This window comes from Schistocerca piceifrons, chromosome 1, assembly GCF_021461385.2.
Source record: "Schistocerca piceifrons isolate TAMUIC-IGC-003096 chromosome 1, iqSchPice1.1, whole genome shotgun sequence".
NCBI lineage: Eukaryota > Metazoa > Arthropoda > Insecta > Orthoptera > Acrididae > Schistocerca > Schistocerca piceifrons.
Genome location: NC_060138.1, coordinates 767,634,871 through 767,656,732, shown reverse-complemented (window position 1 = coordinate 767,656,732; position 21,862 = coordinate 767,634,871). Strand labels below are relative to the sequence as shown.

General features: G+C 42.5%; 1 protein-coding gene across 1 annotated transcript in view; it reads right to left on the bottom strand.

Moving 5' to 3' along the window:
- Positions 1–21,862, bottom strand: part of LOC124711425 (tenascin-like) — a 161,473-nt gene that overhangs the window by 107,897 nt on the left and 31,714 nt on the right. Inside the window, exon 2 of the mRNA XM_047241493.1 lies at positions 5,493–5,618. Within this exon, the coding sequence (XP_047097449.1) occupies positions 5,493–5,618 (126 nt within the window). The remainder of the gene's footprint in view (positions 1–5,492; positions 5,619–21,862) is intronic.

Genomic DNA, 21,862 nt, shown 5'->3' with positions numbered 1-21,862 from the left:
AGAAGAATCAGCATGCTGTAATCAAGTCCCTAATTGGAAGAGTTCATCCACACATGGAGTACCCCCTCCTTACGCACGACCATGCCGGATCACACGCGAAGGCTGCGACATCTGCAACAATCCGACACCTTGGGTTCACTGTTATCGATCATCCTCCATATAGTACTGACTTGGCCCCATCCATCTGTTTCCAAAACTCAAAGAATGCCTTCGGAGACTTCACTATGATAGTGATGAAGCAGTGTAAGCAGAGGTGAGGTAGTGGCTCCGCCAACAAAGTCAAACATTTTAGAGTGACGGTATCAAAAAAGTCGTTGGGAGAAAGCTGTTCGTCGTCAATATGACTACGTTAAGAAATAAATATGTAGACATGAAGAATAACGATGTAGAATGTTAATAACGTTTGTTTTATGTAAAAAGCTTTAAGAGTTTCCACATAATAGATTCCGAGGAATGACTTTTCAGCACGCCCTCGTATATACACTATGTGATCAAAAGTATCCGGACACCCGCAAGAGCCGGCCGCTGTGGCCGAGCCGTTCTAGGCGCTACAGTCTGGAACGCGCGACCTGTACGGTCGCAGGTTCGAATCCTGCCTCGGGCATGGATGTGTGTGATGTCCTTAGGTTAGTTAGGTTTAAGTAGTTCTAAGTTGTAGGGGACTGATGACCTCAGAAGTTAAGTCCCATAGTGCTCAGAGCCATTTGAACCAATCCACTGCAAGTACTATGACAGTTAGGCGGGAGGTGAGAAAACTTGGATTTCATGGTCGAGCGGCTGCTCATAAGCCACACATCACGCCGGTGCATGCCAAACGACGCCTCGCTTGGTGTAAGGAGATTAAACATTGGACGATTGAACAGTGGAAAAACGTTGTGTGGAGTAACGAATTATAAGTCATTTTCAGCCAGGTGTCCGGATACTTGTGAACACATAGTGTATACGGATAGTACATCTATAGGTTGTGATGAGTAGTTTGCGGGCAGGGTGTGGGTATGGCGAATGCCCGGTGAACGTCATCTGCCAGCGTTTGGAGTGACAACAGTAAAATTCGGATGCGCAGGTGTTACGGTGTGATTGTGTTTTTCATGAAGGGGACTTGCACCGCTTGTTGTTTTGAGTGGCACTATCGCAGCACAGGCTTACATTGATGTTTTAAGCACCTTCTTGTTTCCCACCGTTGAAGAGCAATTGGGGGATGGCGTTTGAATCTTTCAACACGATCAAGCACCTCTTCATAATGCACGGCCTGTGGCGGAGTGGTTACACGACAATAAGATCCCTGTAATGAACTGGCTTGCACAGAGTCCTGACCTAAACACTATAGAACACTTTTGGGATGTTTTGGAACGCCGACTTGGTGCCAGGCCTCACCGGCCGACATCGATAGCTCTCCTCAGTGCAGTGCTCCATGAGGAATGGGCTGTCATTCCCAAGAAACCTTCCAGCACCTGATTGAACCTATCCCTGTAATGAACTGGCTTGCACAGAGTCCTGACCTAAACACTATAGAACACTTTTGGGATGTTATGGAACGCCGACTTGGTGCCAGGCCTCACCGGCCGACATCGATAGCTCTCCTCAGTGCAGTGCTCCATGAGGAATGGGCTGCCATTCCCAAGAAACCTTCCAGCACCTGACTGAACTTCTGCCTGCGAGAATGGAAGCTGCCATTAAGGTTACGGGCTGGCCAACACGATATTAAATTCCAGCATTACCGATAGAGCGTGCCACGACCTTATAAGTCATTTTCAGCCAGGTGTCCGGATACTTGTGAACACATAGTGTATACGGATAGTACATCTATAGGTTGTGATGAGTAGTTTGCGGGCATCAAAATACGTCCATAAATGCCTGTATCTTTATATATTTATTATTATTATTTTTACCTCTTAAAAAAGAGATCTGAAAGATATCTAAGACAGCATAAAGTCTGAAAATAATAAATTACTTAACAATGTAGTCCCCGCTGTAATAAAAGATTGAAAGCAAAATCGCAAAAGTGTTCAGCCAAGTATATGCTTTACCTTTATTACAGTTTATACCAATATAAAAACATCGATCTGACTATGAATCTTTAAATGAACCAAGTTACGTCATAATAACAGAGTTACATAACAAAAATACAAAACTAAATTTTTTGAATAGAAATCAAGTGTTCAGAGGAAGTAGCGACATACTGTGGCTGTGTTTTACTTTGCAACCGTCAGAGTTTTTTAAGCTCAACACCCTTCCCCCCTCCCCGTCCCCCATCCCCAAGGATTTACCTTGGACTGAACTTGCAAAGTTGTATCAGTTTCTTCCCTCCCATGCCAAAAGCGTTGCTCCTTTCTTTTGACTCCCCTCTTCTGCTCCTTCCTCCCCTAACGCCACCGCTTCCCTACCTCCCCGTTATATAACCCACACAGTATTACTGTGTGCCAGTGCAAATGTTTAATATATGCCACTGCTTACTATGTTCTAAATAGTTGACGAAAAAATTGATTTCAAGATGCTAGAGACTCTAACTTCACGATATTTTAATGAACTTGACTTACTGTTTTAATTTGTGAATGCACAAAGTCAATATGGACTTAAAATCGTCTCATTACCTACAGATAATTGTTGTTGTTGTGGTCTTCAGTCCTGAGACTGGTTTGATGCAGCTCTCCATGCTACTCTATCCTGTGCAAGCTGCTTCATCTCCCAGCACGTACTGCAGCCTACATCCTTCTGAATCTGCTTAGTGTACTCATCTCTTCGTCTCCCTCTACGATTTTTACCCTCCACGCTGCCCTCCAATACTAAATTGGTGATCCCTCGATATCTCAGAACATGTCCTACCAACCGATCCCTTCTTCTAGTCAAGTTGTGCCACAAGCTCCTCTTCTCCCCAATTCTATTTAATACCTCCTCATTAGTTATGTGATCTACCCATCTAATCTTCAGCATTCTTCTGTAGCACCACATTTCGAAAGCTTCTATTCTCTTCTTGTCTAAACTATTTATCGTGCACGTTTCACTTCCATACATGGCTACACTCCATACAAATACTTTCAGAAACGACTTCCTGACATTTAAATCTATACTCGATGTTAACAAATTTTTCTTCTTCAGAAACGCTTTCCTTGCCATTGCCAGTCTACATTTTATATCCTCTCTACAGATATTTAGCAGATAATAACTAGATTATACCGCCACAATAGGATAATGTTCACAACACAACACTTTTTTTCGTGATCATATGTGGTTGTCTAATATAGAAGCCCATCGATGCAGCATTTCACAACTGCACGTTACCTACGTGGAGTGGTTACCGTGGTCGAGGGGCTGAGACGTGAAATGGGGAAGGCACTTTGCAGCGCTGCTCTGAGTCACATCTTGGACGAACGTGAAGCTAGAGATGCGGCCAAAGATCGTCAACTGACGTTGCAAAGAAACACGTAGCCGCAATATGTCACTATTCCCTCTAGATGCTTGATTTATTTTCTATAGATATTAAATGAGATGAGAAGTTCCGCCGTATGCAAGACACCTATTTTCTATTTGTTTCACCCATACATGTTTCAGTACTTTTGTGCTGTCATCAGCGGGTTTAATTTTTATTTTTAACTGTAAAATTGTTGTTACATATTAACATTTGTGCTGTTTATAACATTATGTCAAAGTTCCATTTATAGCTTAATTGGCGAAAGTGGATGTTTACATTAGTTAACATACCTTACAATTTTACAGTTAAAAGTAAAAAATTAAACCCACTGATGATAGCACAAAAGTGCTGAAACATGCATGGGTGAAACAAAACAGAAAAAAGGTGTCTTGCTTACGGCGGAACTTCTCATCCCATTTTCGTAGCGGACACAACAATAAGAACTGCACCACAAGATAATTATGGAAATTAATTTTGTAGCACTATTACTATCACGACGCTTGCTTAATTTAAAGATTCATGGTGAGATCGATGTTTTACGGTGGTATAGACTGTATGTAATGGTGAAATGTAAATGTGGCTAAACACATTTACCAGTTTTATTTTGACCTTTTATTACAGTGGGTATTATTTTGTTAGGAAATTTCTTGTTTTTGAGATATTATGATATTTCTAGATACCCTTTACACTGTGACTATTTAACAAGCAAAAAAAAAATAATAATAATAAATAAAATAAACTCTATACACGGCGGGCGCTCTTATCACTGCTGGCCTCAATCTGCATCCATTTAAAACTCAACACTGACCTTTCCTTTTAGTACTGGGTACACCTGCGTTCCAGAAGTAAGATGCTATCTATACATTTTAAGGCTACGAAAATAAGGTGAAAACACGCCCAGATGTGGTGGGTTGGGCTGCCACCCATAGTTACAGATGACTGACGTCGTAGGCTGAGCAGACTCGTAAAACAAGACAGACAGCAAAATGAGACAGAACTAACGTCAGACTTTAATGCTGGGCAGGGTAATAATAATAATATTAATAATAATAGCGTGTGACGAGGGCCTCCCGTCGGGTAGACCGCTCGCCTGGTGCAAGTCTTTCGATTTGACGCCACTTCGGCGACTTGCGCGTCGATGGGGATGAAATGGGTACAAACGTCTGAACACACAATGCACCGAACACTCCTAATGGTGGACCTCCGCGGAAGACGACCCATGCATTTGCCAACGTTAACATCACAACATCAGCAACTACGACTGAAATGGGCACGTTGCCATCGGCACAGGACGTTGGCGCAGTGGCAGAGCGTTGCAAGGTCTGATGAATCCTGATACCCTCTTCATCGTGCCGATCGGAGGACGCGAATCCTTCGTCTTCCAGGGGAACAGCTCTTGACAACTGTACTGTAGAACGGAGATAAGTTGGCGGAGGCTCCATTATGCTCAGGGGAACATTCACGCGGGCGTCCCGAGTTTAATGTGATAAGCAGACGCAACGTGCAAGGCACATAACGGCCAAGGAGTATCGTGTACTGGTTGCAGATTGCATACACCCCTTCACGACGATCACGTTTTCCGACGGCAGTGTCATTTTTCATCAAAATAATGCGCCTTGTCACAAGGCCAGGAGTGCGATGGAGTGGTTCGAGAAACAGTGGCGATTTCCAATTAATGTGCTGGGCCCCCAACTCACCAGATCTGAACCCGATCGAACACATCTGGGACGTGATTGAACGTGACATCAGAGCTGATTCCCCCTTCTCACTCCCCAGAATTTATGGGAATTAGGTGACTTACGTGTGTGTCAACTCTCTCCAGCGACCTACCAAGACCTTCCCTGCCACGACACATCGCCCCTGTTATCTGTGTGAAAGGTATATCGGGTATTAAATAGATGGTCTCAAGGTTCTGCGTGATCAGTCTATAATGAACACCTGGAAAGAGTCGATGGAGAAAGATTACTTCTCCGGAAGGAAAGACTTTTTCACAAGCTTCGGAGAAGGAGTCCAAGAAGACTGAGGAAGTGGTGGGGAAAAGTCCTGCTGCTGGAGTTGAAGGTGGTGACTGCCACTGACTCACCATGCAGACACCGTGCGCCGTCGTAGTCGGGCACGTAGCCGGCAGCGCAGGAGCAGCGGTTCTCGACGCAGCTGGCGCGCTCGATGCCGCCGCAGTCGCTGTCCGCGCTGCACGCCTCCCGCAGCTCTGTAACACGCCAAACACCAGCCAGCTTAGCGCTTATAACGACCCGTCATTAGTGGCAGAGAGCAACTTTTGATTGCGGATTGGGAAGGTCACCTGCTCTGCTGTATCGAAGGCATTATCCTGGCTTTCGCCTGAAGCGGAACGATGCTGTGATACGCAAATGATTAGCTTTTCAGAGCATTTACACGAGGTTGGCGCCGGTGGCGACACCTACAACGTGCTGACATGAGGAAAGTTTCCAACCGATTTCTCATACACAAACAGCAGCTGACCGGCGTTGCCTGCTGAAACGTTGTTGTGATGCCTCGTGTAAGGAGGAGAAATGCGTACCATCACATTTCCGACTTTGATAAAGGTCGGATTGTAGCCTATCGCGATTGCGGTTTATCGTACCGCGACATTGCTGCTCGCGTTGGTCGAGATCCAATGACTTTTAGCAGAATATGAAATCGGTGGGTTCAGGAGGGTAATACGGAACGCCGTGCTGGATCCCAACGGCCTCGTATCACTAGCAGTCGAGATGACAGGCATCTTATCCGCATGGCTGTAACAGATCGTGCAGCCACGTCTCGATCCCTGAGTCAGCTGGTGGGGACGTTTGCAAGACAACAACCATCTGCACGAACAGTTCGACGACGTTTGCAGCAGCATGGACTATCAGCTCGGAGACCATGGCTTCGGTTACCCTTGACGCTGCATCACAGGCAGCGCCTGCGATGGTGTACTCAACGACGAACCTGGGTGCACGAATGGCAAAATGTCATTTTTTCGGATGAATCCAGGTTGTGTTTACAGCATCATGATGGTCGCATCCGTGTTTGACGACATCACGGTGAACTCACGTTGGAAGCGTGTATTCGTCATCGCCATACTGGCGTATCACCCGGCGTGATGGTATGGGGTGCCATTGGTTACACGTCTCGGTCACCTCTAGTCCGCATTGAAGGCACTTTGAACAGTGGACGTTACATCTGAGATGTGTTACGACCCGTGGCTCTACCCTTCATACGATTCTTGCGAAACCCTACATTTCAGCAGGATAATGTACGACCACATGTTGCAGGTTCTGTACGGGCCTTACTGCACACAGAAAATGTCCGACTGCTGCCCTCGCCAGCACATTCTCCAGATCTCTCACCAATTGAAATCGTCTGTTCAATGGTCGCCGAGCAACTGGCTCGTCACAACACGCCAGTCACTACTCTTGATTAACTGTGGTATCGTGTTGAAGCTGCATGGGCAGCTGTACCTGTACACGCCATCGAAGCTCTCTGTTTGTCACAATGCCCAGGCGTATCAAGGCCGTTATTACGGCCAGAGGTGGTTGTTCTGGGTACTGATTTCTCAGGATCTGTACACCCAAATTGCGTGAAAATGTAATCGCATGTCAGTTCTAGTTTAATATATTTGTCCAATCAATACCCGATTATCATCTGCATTTCTTCTTGGTGTAGCAATTTTAATGGCCTGTAGTGTATTTTGCCAGAAATTATAATTTTTAATTTTTTATTGTTGTAACTCAAATTATAATAATGCAATGAATTTGAATATATTATTGTAGTGTCCTAAGAGGATTTAAGACCACTAACTACAATAGTTAATGTATGACACACTTTTCGTTTGAAATAGTTCTTCGCTCCATGTCGAAGATGGCTGCTGGCACTGGTAATTTTTGAATTTTGTACATCCAGAATTATGTTTTTTTTCGACATGCTACCCTAAAAAAATCAGAATGTAATCGGAAGATCTCGTGTTTTCTAGTTCCAATGAGACAGCAAAATGTTTGGGATATCACTTGAAAATCTTAGAATTAGCGCATATATTTTGAGAAAGGGCTTCTAATAATGCAAAAAATATAAAACTGAGATAATGGGGTTCAAAGCTTACCTCAGTTTCTTAAATGCTTGATATTGATACTCCTCATCCTTCAGGTTTCTCTTCTCACCCCTTAGAATCTACCTGACCTGAATTTATAGGTAAGGTAGTGATCTGTCAGCCTTCTTGACCCTGCTGTCATCGATGATTCTGTTACAAACACACCTGGATCTATATCAACTTCCTGCAGAACTTCAGTACTGCCATTTTTACCGTCAGTAAAACATAGAACTGAATCATAAACACTTGTTTTGAGTACTTCATGTCTACAAAACGTCCTTTCTGAGCACCTAGTGCAAATTAAATTATTGAGGCTTTCATTTCTATTCTGTATCTTCCCATGATGATACGAGTCCAGTGAATCAAAAGTATCGAAGGAAAACGGGCTTTACACTCATAAAAATTGAATTGCTGCAAGAAGTTACCCTAATGTCGGAAAAGGTGGGAGTGGCTGCCAGTGCAGAGTTAAACTGTTTAATATTTTAAATTGACGCTGATGTCACACTAACGTTCGCACACAGCATACATTAAACTCTGTAGATTATGAAACTAATAACTTTGAAAAATAGATTTTTGCACCCAAATCCATTACATCCCCACGTAAGCGATTTACGGAAGTCACGCAAGTCTAGTATCTTATTGCTACACCACTCGCCCGATTTGTGGCATGCAGCCGAGCTGAGACTCGCCACACTCACACAAGCATCTTGTTTCTGTTTAGTTGTTACTCACGCCCCAGATCGTACGTAGCAAAGCCATTCTGCAGAAGCTTTCAGCAGGTCAACTGGAATTATGCTTTGCTGCTAAAAGTTTGAGACTAGGACTGAGGCGTCTACATGATCAAACTTTGGATATACAGGTCTATTACAATGCTTCTCACAAATCTAAAACGTTTCACATATAACACTTGCACTGTCTCTGGCGTTGCACGGGAACCCATATACCTACAAGCGAGATCCGATTGCATCATGTGACAGGCTCGCGAGAAAGACAAGCCTCGGGATGTACGTCACACTGAAGGTTTTACCAGTGCCAGCAGCCATCTTCGACATGGAGCGAAGAACTATTTCAAACGAAAAGTTTTGATCATGGCTGCTTGGTTCAGTGACCATTTATAAATTAACATTGAAACAATGAGCCCTCGGTCACAATTGTTTGTCTTATAAACCAGGTTTCAACACTTCTAAGAGTGCCTTCATAAGAATTTAGACATTTGGTCTATAACATAATTACAAATTTATGCGAAAAAATATTTTATATAAAAAAGTGTAAGTTCTGACAAACAATACAAGACAGAGACAGTACTCACATATTGGGTACAAAATAAATAACAGTCCAGAAGGGCTTTAGTCACAAAAATTCGAAAAGAATGTGTGAAGGCGAGCCTCTAAGGGCTGCTCATACCTGTACAACCACAGGTTGCAACGGATTGAGGCGCCCGCGTTCTTTCACTCTGCTTTTCACCGAGCTACTTCCAGCTACTGCTGACACTGGTAAAACCTTCAGTGTGACGTACATCCCGAGGCTTGTCTTTCTCGCGAGCCTGTCACATGACGCAATGGGATCTCGCTGGTAGATATATGGGTTCCCTTGCGACGCCAGAGACAGTGCAAGTGTTATATGTGAAACGTTTTGGATTTGTGGGAAGCACTTTCGAAAGAAAAGTTCAACGACTAAATCGATTTACTCAAAACGACAGAAGTTAATAATGAGTATAAACCTGGCATAGTAGATGACATCCTCAGAATGAAAACTGTTAAAAGAGTTACTACCCTCGGCACCTCTATCACTGAACCTAACCCAAAAAAATTTTTTTTCTATTCCTTTCTCCTATCAGATCCAGCGTCTTCTGCATAATAAATACAACTGCAATGTTGCCTTTTCTACCAGTAATGAAGAAAAGCTTCATTCATAATTTAAAATCGATTCGTTCCCCTTTAGAAAGTCCTGGCGTCTATAGGATTTTCTGCCATACCTGCTCTTCTTACTACATAGGACAAACAGGACGTGCCTTTACAACCAGATATAAAGAACAACTTTTAAGAAAAAAAGCCACTAGCCCCCAAAATGCGTCTTTTGCCTGATTACAGGTCACGTGCCTAAAGCTATTTCCGATATCAACATCTTGCACACCGAGAGAAAGGGAGTAGATTAGATATTCTTGAAGAATTAGAGATTTTTTAAACATATTTCTCGAAATGATAGCCACATTCTCAATAAGCAGCTGCAGTTACGTAACAAAAATTTCTTCAACGGTATAAAGCCGTTACTTGACATTTAATTTCAGGTCTCCTCGTGCAGCTCACCGATTTTTTTTTTTTCGATCTAAGTCATCTCATAATTTTTCATTAATTGAAAGGTTTATTGGCTGTTTTTCATGTTATATCGTTTTCTACAGGCTGTATCATTCAGACCTTTCCGTATTTTCTATAATGACGTTTTTATGCTTAAAACTGTACTTCTGAGATCTGATGTAGATAAAATGTTACTTTGTCTGTCACTGTTAAAGAAAATATTGCCTTTTACATTATATACTGAATAATATTCATTATAATTTTCGTCTGTCACATTTAAATGTTAAGTAGCAAGTTGTACCTGCGGCTACTAGACGGCGCTACAGTCTGTAACTGCGCAACCGCTACGGTCGCAGGTTCTAATCCTGCCTTGGACATGGATGTGTGTGATGTCCTTAGGTTAGTTAGGTTTAGGTAGTTCTAAGTTCTAGGGGACTGATGACCTCAGAAGTTAAGTCCCATAGTGCTCAGAGCCATTTGAACCATTTTTACTAGACGGCGCTCTGGCTGCGATGTCATGTTCACCTGCCGCGCTTCTTAACGCGGGCGCCTCAGTTCGTTGCAACCTGTGGCTGTACAGGTATGAGCAGCCCTTAGAGGCTCGCCTTCAGATATTCTTTTCGAATTTTTGTGACTAAAGCTCTTCTGGCTTGTTATTTATTTTAAGCGTGACATGTAAGTACTGTCACTGTCTAGTATTGTTAGTCAGTGCTTACACTTTTTATATTAATTTTTTCCCATAAATTTGTAATTATGTTTTAGACCACTTTAAATGTCTAAATTCTGATGAAGGCTCTCTTAGAAGTATTGAAGCCTGGTTAATAAGACTAAAAAATTGTAATGCGCGGCGCTGAGGGTTGGATAATGATCTGTGGACGATACCTCGATGCTAATAAAATTTCGGAACTCCATTAAATAGTAGACATTTCCTTACGTGACATATTATCATCAACGGGTTTGGTATGTATTACGGAATACATGTGAGAAAAACAGTATGAACGCCATCTGAAACCAGGACCTCCTACTATGGCCAACACTGGGTGTAGCTGGGGCCCCAGAAGCTGACCGCATGACTAGGTAGACGACCTAATCGAGATGGAACGACATTTATAATGACATGAAGAGCGCTAGCCTACACACAAGAAGCAACTGATCGGGATAAGTGAAAGTTAAACTGCTGAAGGGGGAAAACGCTAACTAGCGTGGAGAAGAAATATAAATTGTCCGAGCATGCGAATGTAACAGCTAATAGAACGTAACAGCTAATGGAATGTAACAGTTAACAGAATGTAACAGAGAACAGAATGAAACGAAAATAACTGAAATAGTAATGTAAGCAGTCCACTAGACCACCAATCCTACATCTCGCTCCTCGAAATGTTAAGAGCAGCTCTTCATTCGTGTAGCCATAGCATTCTTAGTTACTTTACCATTATTACGGATATTTAAATTACGTCTGTGCAGCTACCACAAAATGCGCATTTGTATCACCATAATCAATTTGTTTTATTTATAAAAAATGGTTCAAATGGCTCTGAGCACTATGGGACTTAACTTCTGAGGTCATCAGTCCCCTAGAACTTAGAACTACTTAAACCTAACTAACCTAAGGACATCACACACATCCATGCCCGAGGCAGGATTCTAACCTGCGACCATAGCGGTCGCGCGGTTCCAGACTGTAGCGCCTAGAACCGCTCGGCCACCCCGGCCGGCTTTTATTTGTATAAAACATCGCGAGTGGTCTATAGCGAAACATAGAATTTTGGTTTGTTTTCTAAATCTCTAGCAGACGCTACTTCCTTATGTGAGCGGAAATCTAACAAGAAATGCCGTAAGTAAAAAATCACACCTCAGTATCTCCTATAGCAACGATTTCTGGAACCAGGAAGCAAACTAAAACTGTACATATGTTTCGTTGCAGACAAGTGATGATGTTCTATATCAATATAACGAAGCATGTCGTTATATAAATTAGCATTTTCTGGTTATTGCACGGCTGGTATTTCAAATATCTTTATTAAAAGTTAAGATGATTATTTTTAATTTTCCATACTGCCTCCAACTGCTAATTTTTGGTGTATTTTTAGCGCTGTCGTTCCGTAGAATCGGTGAGGAGAGGAATATGCTGGAAACATTGACAAGATGTAGGGACAGGAAGATAGGACGTATAGTGAGAAATCAAGGAATAGCTTCCCTAGTACTTGAGGGAGCTGTAATGAGTAAAACATCTGTGGGATGACAAGATTGAAACATAGCCAAAAATAACTAATGATGTTGGGTTAAGTGCTGTTCTACGAAGAAGAGGTGACACAGGAGATGAATGGATGGCGGACCCTATCAAGCCAGAAAACAGCGATTTCGGCGCTGTGGCATTTAGAATTAACTAGATCGAGTGTAGGACTATAAACATCTACGATGGCAGATATTGCCATATTGCCATACTGATCTCTTCGGAGGTGCTGTACCTAATGCATGGCCTCAGCCTTACATTTCTGAGTGAAGGTTCGATTTGTATAACAAAACTTATTCCTCCCAGATTTTCGTCCACTTAAAGAAGCGTCCTGTTTACCGTCTAAGGATGCGTGCTGAACATTCAAAGTAAAGAACATAAAAGACTGGAAGTGAACCGTCTTTGAAAGTAAATAGGTTATTCATACACACGAGAGTTTGAAAAACAAAGTAACATTTATACCAACAAGCAAATATTTTGTTTATAATATACAAAGTATTTCGAGGTTTAAATTCTCATCTCTTGGTAGTTTTGGTTTTACATGGAGCTAATTGCAGCATCTGCATTAATGTATACCTTAGTAATATTACAGTGCGCAGGCATTCCGAAGGTCCCATAAATAGTATATAAAACGAGATCTAGCTGAAAATGAGGTTCCCGCCACTGAACATACAGTACAGAATTAATGAAATTCTTTGTGACTGCCTACAGGGGTCTATTTGTTTTTCCGAGTCTCCTCTCCGTTTTACGTATACGATCCGGAAAAAATAATTTATGGAAGTTGTGTCGTGAATACTGGAGTTTTATCTGATCCGCGAAATTATGAATGCAATGACACACGAAGGACGTGCAGTATTTAGGCAATCACTATGTTGCCGTCCCTAGCAGATGACGTGTGTGATGTCACAACATCCCCTCCGTTCACCGCCACCGCCTACCATCATCGGTATAATTTCTTTTTATTTTTTGTTACGTATCGTGTATTTTATGTCTTACTACTATTATCGGACATCCCTCTAGCCCCATTTGTATTTATAGCTCAGTATAAACGGTCTGAAGATGGTCACATTCTGACGCAAACCAGTAGCCGTTCAAAAGAAATATTTCATTGCGGTCAAGATTGTTTTTAACTTATTTTTAAAGAATCGTATTAAGTTCCGTAAAACGTAAATCTGGATTTAAAGGTGTAGTCACGAATGAGAGAGTGAAATATTCTAGGTAAAATAATTGTGGGTATAAAACAGAGGATTGTAAGTGAATTTGTCTGACGACTGACTCGATAGACAATGGCAGACGCTTTCATAGAAGGACAATTGTGAAGAAAAGAAAAATGATTGAACTCTAGTACTTAGTCGACGACGAACTGAATGGGAATGGTGCACAATCCCGGGTAGACAAGGGCGGACCAAGAAACTGCCAGCATCCTTTTCGAATAAGCTGCACCGGCATTCGCCTTGATGTGTTCAGAGAAGCAGCGGTAAAGGTAAAGTGAATCGCCGGGTATGAGGATTTGTACCCCACACACCCCTAATGCCAATCCAACGGCTCAACCACAGTGTCATCTTCCTCGGTGAACAAGTTGTTGAAAGATCCCGTTACCATACTATATTAATAGGTGACGATATCAATTTATCAGCTAGCGATTATAAAAATTACTTGTTTACCGCTTCCAGCAGAAACATAATCTGTCTGTGACCGTTATCACAAGATTGTGGCGTACAGGTAGACAGACAGCATGCTGATAGCGGAGTCCCAGACCTGTGGCACTGGTTGTATTCCACAGACATCGAACGTCGACAATGAAGTCACTTTAGCAATCTCTCATACAAACGCTGGAACTTCTGTCAGTCTGAAAAACTGCGGGAAGACTTAACATCTGAGGTCATCAGTCCCCTAGAACTTAGAACTACTTAAACCTAACTAACCTAAGAACATCACACACATCCATGCCCGAGGCAGGATTGGAACCTGCGACCGTAGCGGTCGCGCGGTCCCGGACTGAAGCGCCTAGAACCGCTCGGCCACACTGGCCGGCCCTTGGTGAGGAAGCTTTGTGTTAAATTCAACAGTGTTGCCCAAGAAGCAAGGAGTAGTAGCGGTACGATCGAGACACTGGGGCTCCTTAAAGAACCTGGTCCGTCTGATAATGCCAGATAGCTAATGAAGCAAACAATAGATGTAGGGATGTGACAGTATTCGTTCGTTACGTATGCAGCATACTGTTAGTGCCTAGGCGAACGCTGTGCAAATCACTCGGTCTTCATAAAGCGAGGGAAACTTAACAAATTGGTTGTGGCAAAAGGCGACGTTCGCCGTGATTGCACTGCAGAGTTTGAAAATACAGCCTCACACCATTTTTTCCTTTTTTTTGAGTCATCAGTCTTCTGACAAGTTTGATGTGGACGGCCACGAATATTTCTCTAGTGCTAACGTCTTCATCTCGGAGTAGCACTTGCAAACCACGTCCTGTATTATTTGCTGAATGATTCCAACCTCTGCCTTTCTCTACACTTTTTGCCCTCTAAAGCTCCCTCTAGTACCATGGAAGTCATTGCCTGATGTCTTAACAGATGTCCTATCATCCTATCCCTTGTCCTTGTCAGTGTTGACCACAAATTCCTTTCCTCTCCGATTCTGCGCAGAACCTCCTCATTCCTTACGTTATCAGTCCACCTAGTTTTCAACATTCGTCTGTAACACATCTCAAATGTTTCTATTCTCTTCTTTTCCGGTTTTCCGACAGTCCATGTTTCACTACCACACAATGCTGTGCTCAGAAAGTACATCCACAGAAATTTTTTTCTCAAATTAAGACCTGTGTTCGATACTAGCAGACTTCTGTTTGCCAGGAATGCCCTTTGTGCCATTGCTAGTCTGCTTTTGATGTCCTCCTTGCTCCGCCCGTCATTGGTAATTTGGCTGCCTAGGTAGCAGAATTTCTTAACTTCGTGACCACCAAGCTTGATGTTAAGTTTCTCGCTGTTCTCATTTCTGCCACTTCTCATTACTTTCGTCTTTCTTTTATTTAATCTCAGTCCATATTCTGTATTCATTACACTGTTCATCCTCTTCAGCAGATCACGTAATTCTTCTTCACTTTCATTAGCATAGCAATGTCATCAGCGAATGGTATCATTGATATCCTTCCGCTTTGAATTTTCGTTTCACTCCTAAACCTTTCTTTTATTTCCATCATTGCTACCTCGATGTAGAGATTGAACAGTGGGGGGAAAAGACTACATCCTTGTCTTACACCCTTTTTAATCTGAGCACTTCGTTCTTGGTCGCCCACTCTTATTAGTCCCTCTTCGCTCTTGTATATATTGTATATTACCCGTCTCTCCCTTTAGCTTACCCCTGTTTTTCTCGGAATTTCGAACATTTTGCACCATTTTACATTGTAGAATGCTTTTTCCAGGTCTACAGATCATATGAGTGCCTCTTGATTTTTCTTTAGTCTTGCTTCCACTATCAGCCGCAACGTCAGAATTTCCTCTCTCGTGCCTTTACCTTTTCTAAAGACAAACTGATCGTCATCTAGCACATCCTCAATTTTCTTTTCCATTCTTCTGTATGTTATTCTTATTAGCAACTTGGATGCATGAGCTGTTAAGCTGATTGTGAGATAATTCTCTCACTTGTCAGTTCTTGCAGTCTTCGAAATTGTGTGGAAGGTATATATATTTCCGAAAGCCAAATGGTCGCCAGACACATACATTCTACACACCGACGTTTCGTTGCCACTTCTCCCAAACATTTCAGAAATTCCAATGGAATGTTATCTATCCCTTCTGCATTATTTGACCTTTAGTCCTCCAAAGCCGTCTTAAATTGTGATTATCATACTGGATCCCCCATCTCTTCTAAATCTCCTCTTCTTCTATCACATCAGACAAATCTTCCCCCTCAAAGAGGCGTTCAGTGGAATTCCCGTTGCACTCTTAATATTATCGCCCTTGCTTTTATTTTCACCAAATGTTGTTTTGACTTTCCTATATGCTGAGTCAGTCCTTCCGACAATCATTTCGTTTTCGATTTCTTCAGATTTTTCATGCAGCCGTTTCGTCTTACCTTCCCTGCACTTCCTATTTATTTCATTCTTCACGACTTGTATTTCTGTATTCCTGAATTTCCCTGAACATTTTTATACGTCCTTATTTCATCGATCATCTGAAGTATTTCTTGTGTTACCCACTTACCCATGCTTTCTTCGCTGTTACCATCTTTGTACCCATGCTTTTCTTTCCAACTTCTGTGATTGCCCTTTTAGAGATGTCCATTCCTCCAACTGTACTGGCTACTGAGCTATTCCTTATTGCTATATCTATAGCCATAGAGAACTTCAAACGTATCTCGTCAGTTCTTGGTACTTCCGTATCCAACTTCTTTGCGTATTAATTCTTCCTGACTAATCTCTTAAACTTCAGCCTTCTCTTCATCACCACTACATTGTGATCTAAGCCTATATCTGCTCCTGGGTACGCTTTACAATCCAGTATCTGATTTCAGAATCTCTGTCTGACCATGATGTAATCTAACCGATATCTTCCCGTATCATCCGGCCTTTTCCAAGTATACCATCTCCTTTTTTGAATCTTGGACAAAGTATTCTCTATTACTAGCTGAAATTTATTGCAAACCTCAATTAGTCTTTCTCGTCTCTCAAGCCTTGTCTCAAGCCCATATTCTCCTGTAGCCTTTTCTTCTACTCCTTCCCCTACAACAGCATTCTGGTCCCCCATGATTATTAGATTATTTCCCTTTACGTACTGTATTTCCCTTTACGTACTGTATTACGCTTTACGTACTGTATTACTCTTTACGTTGTTGGTACTGGTCACTGTCTTTTTTTTGTGTCTTCTGGCTGGTTTGATGCATCCCACGAATTCCTCTCCCATGCTAACCTCGTCATCTGAGAGTAGCACTTGCAACCTACGTCCTCAGTTATTACCCTATACTCACATCTGACCAGAAATCTTTGTCTTATTTCCATTTCACTTCAGTGACCCCCTACTATATCTAGATTGAGCCTTTGCTTTTCACTTTTCAGATCTTCTAGCTTCCCTACCACGTTCAAGCTTCTGACATTCCATGCCCCGACTCGTAGAACGTTATCCTTTCGTTGGTTACTGAATCTGTTTCCCATAGTCACCTCCCCCTTGGCAGTCCCCTCCCGGAGATCCGAATGGGGGACTATTCCAGAATCTTTTGTTAATGGAGAGATCATTATGACACGTATTCAATTACAGGCCACATGTCCTATGGATACACGTTATGTGTCTTTAGTGCAGTGATTTCCATTGCCTTCTGCAACCTCATTCCGTTAATCATTGTTGATTGTTGTACCTTTAGGGGCAGTTTCCCACTCTAAGGACAAGACAGTGCCCTGAACCTCTGTCCGCACCTCCGACCTCTTTGACGAGGCAGGTGGCAGAGTGAGCGTGAGTTCTTATGCTGGAAGTCCTCCGCCGCCAATGTTGATTTTTAATCAAAATTTAAGCGGTGTCGGGTTTCGAACCCCAGACCGAGGACGAGGACGTTTTGATTACTTATCAAAGACGCTACCCCCTTTTTTTAATGTCATTTTATCCGTTGTATTTTTTCAGGGCTGAAGTCCCATGACATCCGTTCATCGTTGATTCGGCGGCTAACCGTCTGAACGAACACTCTAGGCTACCGTGCCGGCTAACCCTACAGCACTGCTACAAAGCATTCTGTTTTAATAACATTAATGTGACCACCAGCCTATGGCCTTTGACCTTCTAGTTCTACCATCAGCAAAACAAATAGCTCTGAGCACCATGCGACTTAACTTCTGATGTCATCAGTCGCCTAGAACTTAGAACTAATCAAACCTAACTAACCTAAGGATATCACACACATCCATGCCCGAGGCAGGATTCGAACCTGCGACCGTAGCGGTCGCTCGGCTCCAGACTGCAGCGCCTAGAACCGCACGGCCACTCCTGCCGGCTCAGCAAAACAAGTCCATGTAAATCGTAGAAGAGCAAAACACCATTTGGGGTTAGAGCAACGGAAGAGTTTTCATAGCTCTGTGTGGCGGACCTGTTGGAGTAAGTATCCTCCCCGTTTAGTAGTGAGCCTAAGGTTGTTTTTAAATTTCGCAAAGTATAAGAAATCTTTTGTTCACCGCATCTTAGTTTTTAACAAACCTTTTTTGAGTTTTTAGATGAGCACCTAAACTTGTTATTTATAATTTTGGGTGTAAGTACGGCTATTCTGTAGGCTGCTTAGCAGTTTCCCGTGACAGTCTCTGTAGGAAAACATTTTCCAATGAATTTACAAAGAGTTATATGCAACACCAAGGCTACAGGAGCAGATGAGGGACAACAGATGGAATATTTTTCTCGTCTGCTCTGACTCCTTAAACCTCTACAGACCAGTCTGTCAGCAAATCCATCCACCACAGAAAACAGTCCAATCACGTAACACGCTTCTTACGCACAACGTCGAGTCAAGGGAGTATCATTGGTACTGGGCCATCATTGGTATTGGGCCAAGGGGATCTCCAGGAAAATCACCAAGCCGACAGAACAGCAAGGAAAATAATGTGCTGCATCTTGCTGTCAGCTTGAATGCTTTAGCCTCGTTGTTAAGGCGGAGAGTGACTGTATGTGTGAATGGGAGAACGTGTGCTTGCAGGCACAAAAGGACATTTTAAGTTTCCTCACACCTACAGTTTTGTCATGGTGAACAACGTTCCAGTCACACAGATGGAAAGAAGTGTTTTTAACACGACTGAGAAGAGGGCAGCGTCCTCTGACACACAAATACCTCCTGCAGCAGGGGAACCCACCAGTGGGCTGCGACAGTGCACCACGTCTTAGCTGATTACATTTTATATTCTAGCAAGAGAGCATCAGTTTTTCTTGATAAACGTTTGTATACTGTTTTAAATGACAATGAGACGATTATGGAGAACGTTTTAAGATTTTGTGTTGTCGGTACTCCCCATCTAACTATGGATTAGGTGTGACTGGTTCACCCTTTTCTAGTCAGTGATCAAACCAGACACGAACATCTCAATTTTTACAATTTTGACAGCATCTCCATTCCTCTTTTGATATGTACTGTTAAACTGAGACATTTATCTGATTTAAGCCATTTCAACATCCATGTGTATAGTAGGTCCAACGTTTATTTATTCTCACAGAGGGTGAATCTTCCTTGTTCTTGTTAGCCTGGCTCACGTGCGAGGGAATAACTTTTAGCGCTTCTTTCAAATAATTCTATTTACCATGTTATGTCATGACTATAATACAGTTTTTTAAAGTGTGGAAAAGCGACATGAACGTCAGTGTACGCATGTACGCTGCCAGGATTGAATTCTGCTATCCATTTTAATATGTTGTTCTTACCGGGCAGTCGTTCAAGTGCCTTATATGTGTCCATTGGCCACTATCCCATGAAGATTACTGAGGAGGAAAAGCTTTATTCTCTCTGAGCATTTAGTTCACATTCTGCATGCGCGCTGATAACTCTGCCGTTAAGTCCCCTAGATCCACGATAATCACGGTGACAATCATCATCAGAACCACTTTGTTTTAAAAAATTCTGAATATAATCCAGTCTCCCGTAGAGGTCTATGGGAGGCGCTTAGCGCAAGAGTATTTTCAACAGGACGAAGACAAAGGCTAACGATGTAATTAATAGAGTGCATAATGTTGGAAGTCTGGATGCTGTAGACAATCCGAAAAATCTGAACAGAGAGAAGACCAGTCTTGTTTGGCTTGGTGGGGGTACTGGTGTGAAATGGAAAGAGAACAGATTTTTGGTCAGATGATTATAGAGAAGTAACAGTAGTATCAACTATGGTATAAAAGGTATTGGCGTCGTTATGTATTAAAAATAGGTAACTGGGTGAATTACTAAGAGCGAAGAACACAGTGACTAAATAATTCTTCCAAAGATCGAAACTGAAGCTGACAACAACCACAACCGTACCGGTTTACCTGCTGTTTCGGCAGATATTTGCAATTTCATTTTAGCACTGTGTAGCTGGAGTGAGCTCAAACAATTGCTACTAACCACGTCTTTCATGTGACGCCCAATGTCAACAGAAAGCGTGGGTTTGTATACCATTACAAACACAATTATTCTTAAATAAGAGTTCTACGTGCCCATTCGATAGAGTGCTCCCAAATCAGTCTAGTCCGATACTTTTTTATCAACAAGTATCGACAGTGATAATAAAATACAGGGAATGAACGGCAGTCCAGCAGCGACTGAGTAGCGCTGCATGCTTGGCGGCAGCACTGAGCGCGGGCCAGGGCAGTGCTGCAGCTGGTGGAGCACTGGTTATTCTTCGGGATTTAATGTCCCTGTTAATACATATCGAGAAAACAGGTATCTCACTAGACTCATCTGGGATCGTTCTGTAGGATCGGCGCGTAAAGTCCTGACTAAAAATAACTACGTTTGTAATGCTATACAAACCGACGCTTTCTGTTGACACTGGGCGTCACATGAAACATATGACGAACTTGTTTGGGTTCATTCCAGCTACATAGAGTTAAAACTAAATTGGAAATACCTTCAGAAACACCATAAAAATGTGCCTGACGACTCCCAGAAGATACCCTTAATTACTCGATGGGAATAAAATTTTGATGGTTCTAAGAGTTTCGAACGATATCATATTGAAGGGGAAGCATGATAGGTTAATGGAGATCACGAACTGAAAGAAAGTAATGAGAGCACAGACTGAGAAGAGAGAATTCCCTGAGGCAGTGTCCAATGGCCTAAGTAAAATGTGTATACAGTCGTTCAACGGAAAAAGAGATTGCGTAAGGAAGGTAATAAGGCAGAAGAGGATATCTCCTTTCAGGAGTGAAACGTCGGCAGCGGATATAAACAATCATAGGCTTTTCCAAATAAACACGGAACTACTTCGCCAGACAACATGTGACAGTGTTCCACCAATTGGAACTCATATGACACATGTAGCACTCCGCTGACCCGGCTTTATAAGCACGCCCGGACAGTCAGATAGGCAGTGTTTTACCTACCGCTAGGAACAGCTCCGGCCAATACTTACGCTGGCCCTAGTATTGTAGTAGCACATTGTATTTTGTAATTGATATAGTAGATTTTAGTCAGTATTTTTTCCATTGTCTTGTTTCCTTAACTGGTTTGCCACTACTAGAGTTGTGGGGGTTTTCTTGTTGTTCTTATGCTTAAAACTTCGTGTATGCCAAGAAGGCGTTTTTCTTTAATTATAATAAAGTGTGTTGAAATTGATAGTTGGTTCTTTCCTGCCGACCGCAGGACACTACACATAGGTATAAAGAAAAAAAGTGAAAAAGCCATAAATAACTTAGAAAATACTCATGATTATGGCTAGATGAAGAAAATGTAGAAATCTTAAGAATAACAGCTGTTATAGGTTGTTGTTGCGAGAGTTAGGAGAAGGTTGTGTCTGTTTCAGCACTAGATTAGTGTAGAGATTTTATTTGGTTTCCGAGCATGACCTGACAGACAGCCGCTCTCTGGGATTTTTATCGACGCTAGAGACGCTGTCCAGTGTATTCTCCCGCTGGAGCTGTTAGCTGGACAGTCTGTCTATGAAACACGTAGCTGGTGCGTTCATTTTCTCTAATCTGTGTAAAGTGTGTTGTATGCCAGATGCACAGTGAGTGCTGATAACTGTGGTCGGAGCCTGCGAGGCTCATCTAAGGCAGATTGCATAGTGTCGTAGCGGCCCCTCATTAAATAGAGGGCCCACACAACTGACCTCCTTTCAGGAGAGCGGAGGGAAACATCGCCAGCGGATATAAACAGTAACAGGCTTTTCCAAATAAATACGGAAATTCTTAGCCAGA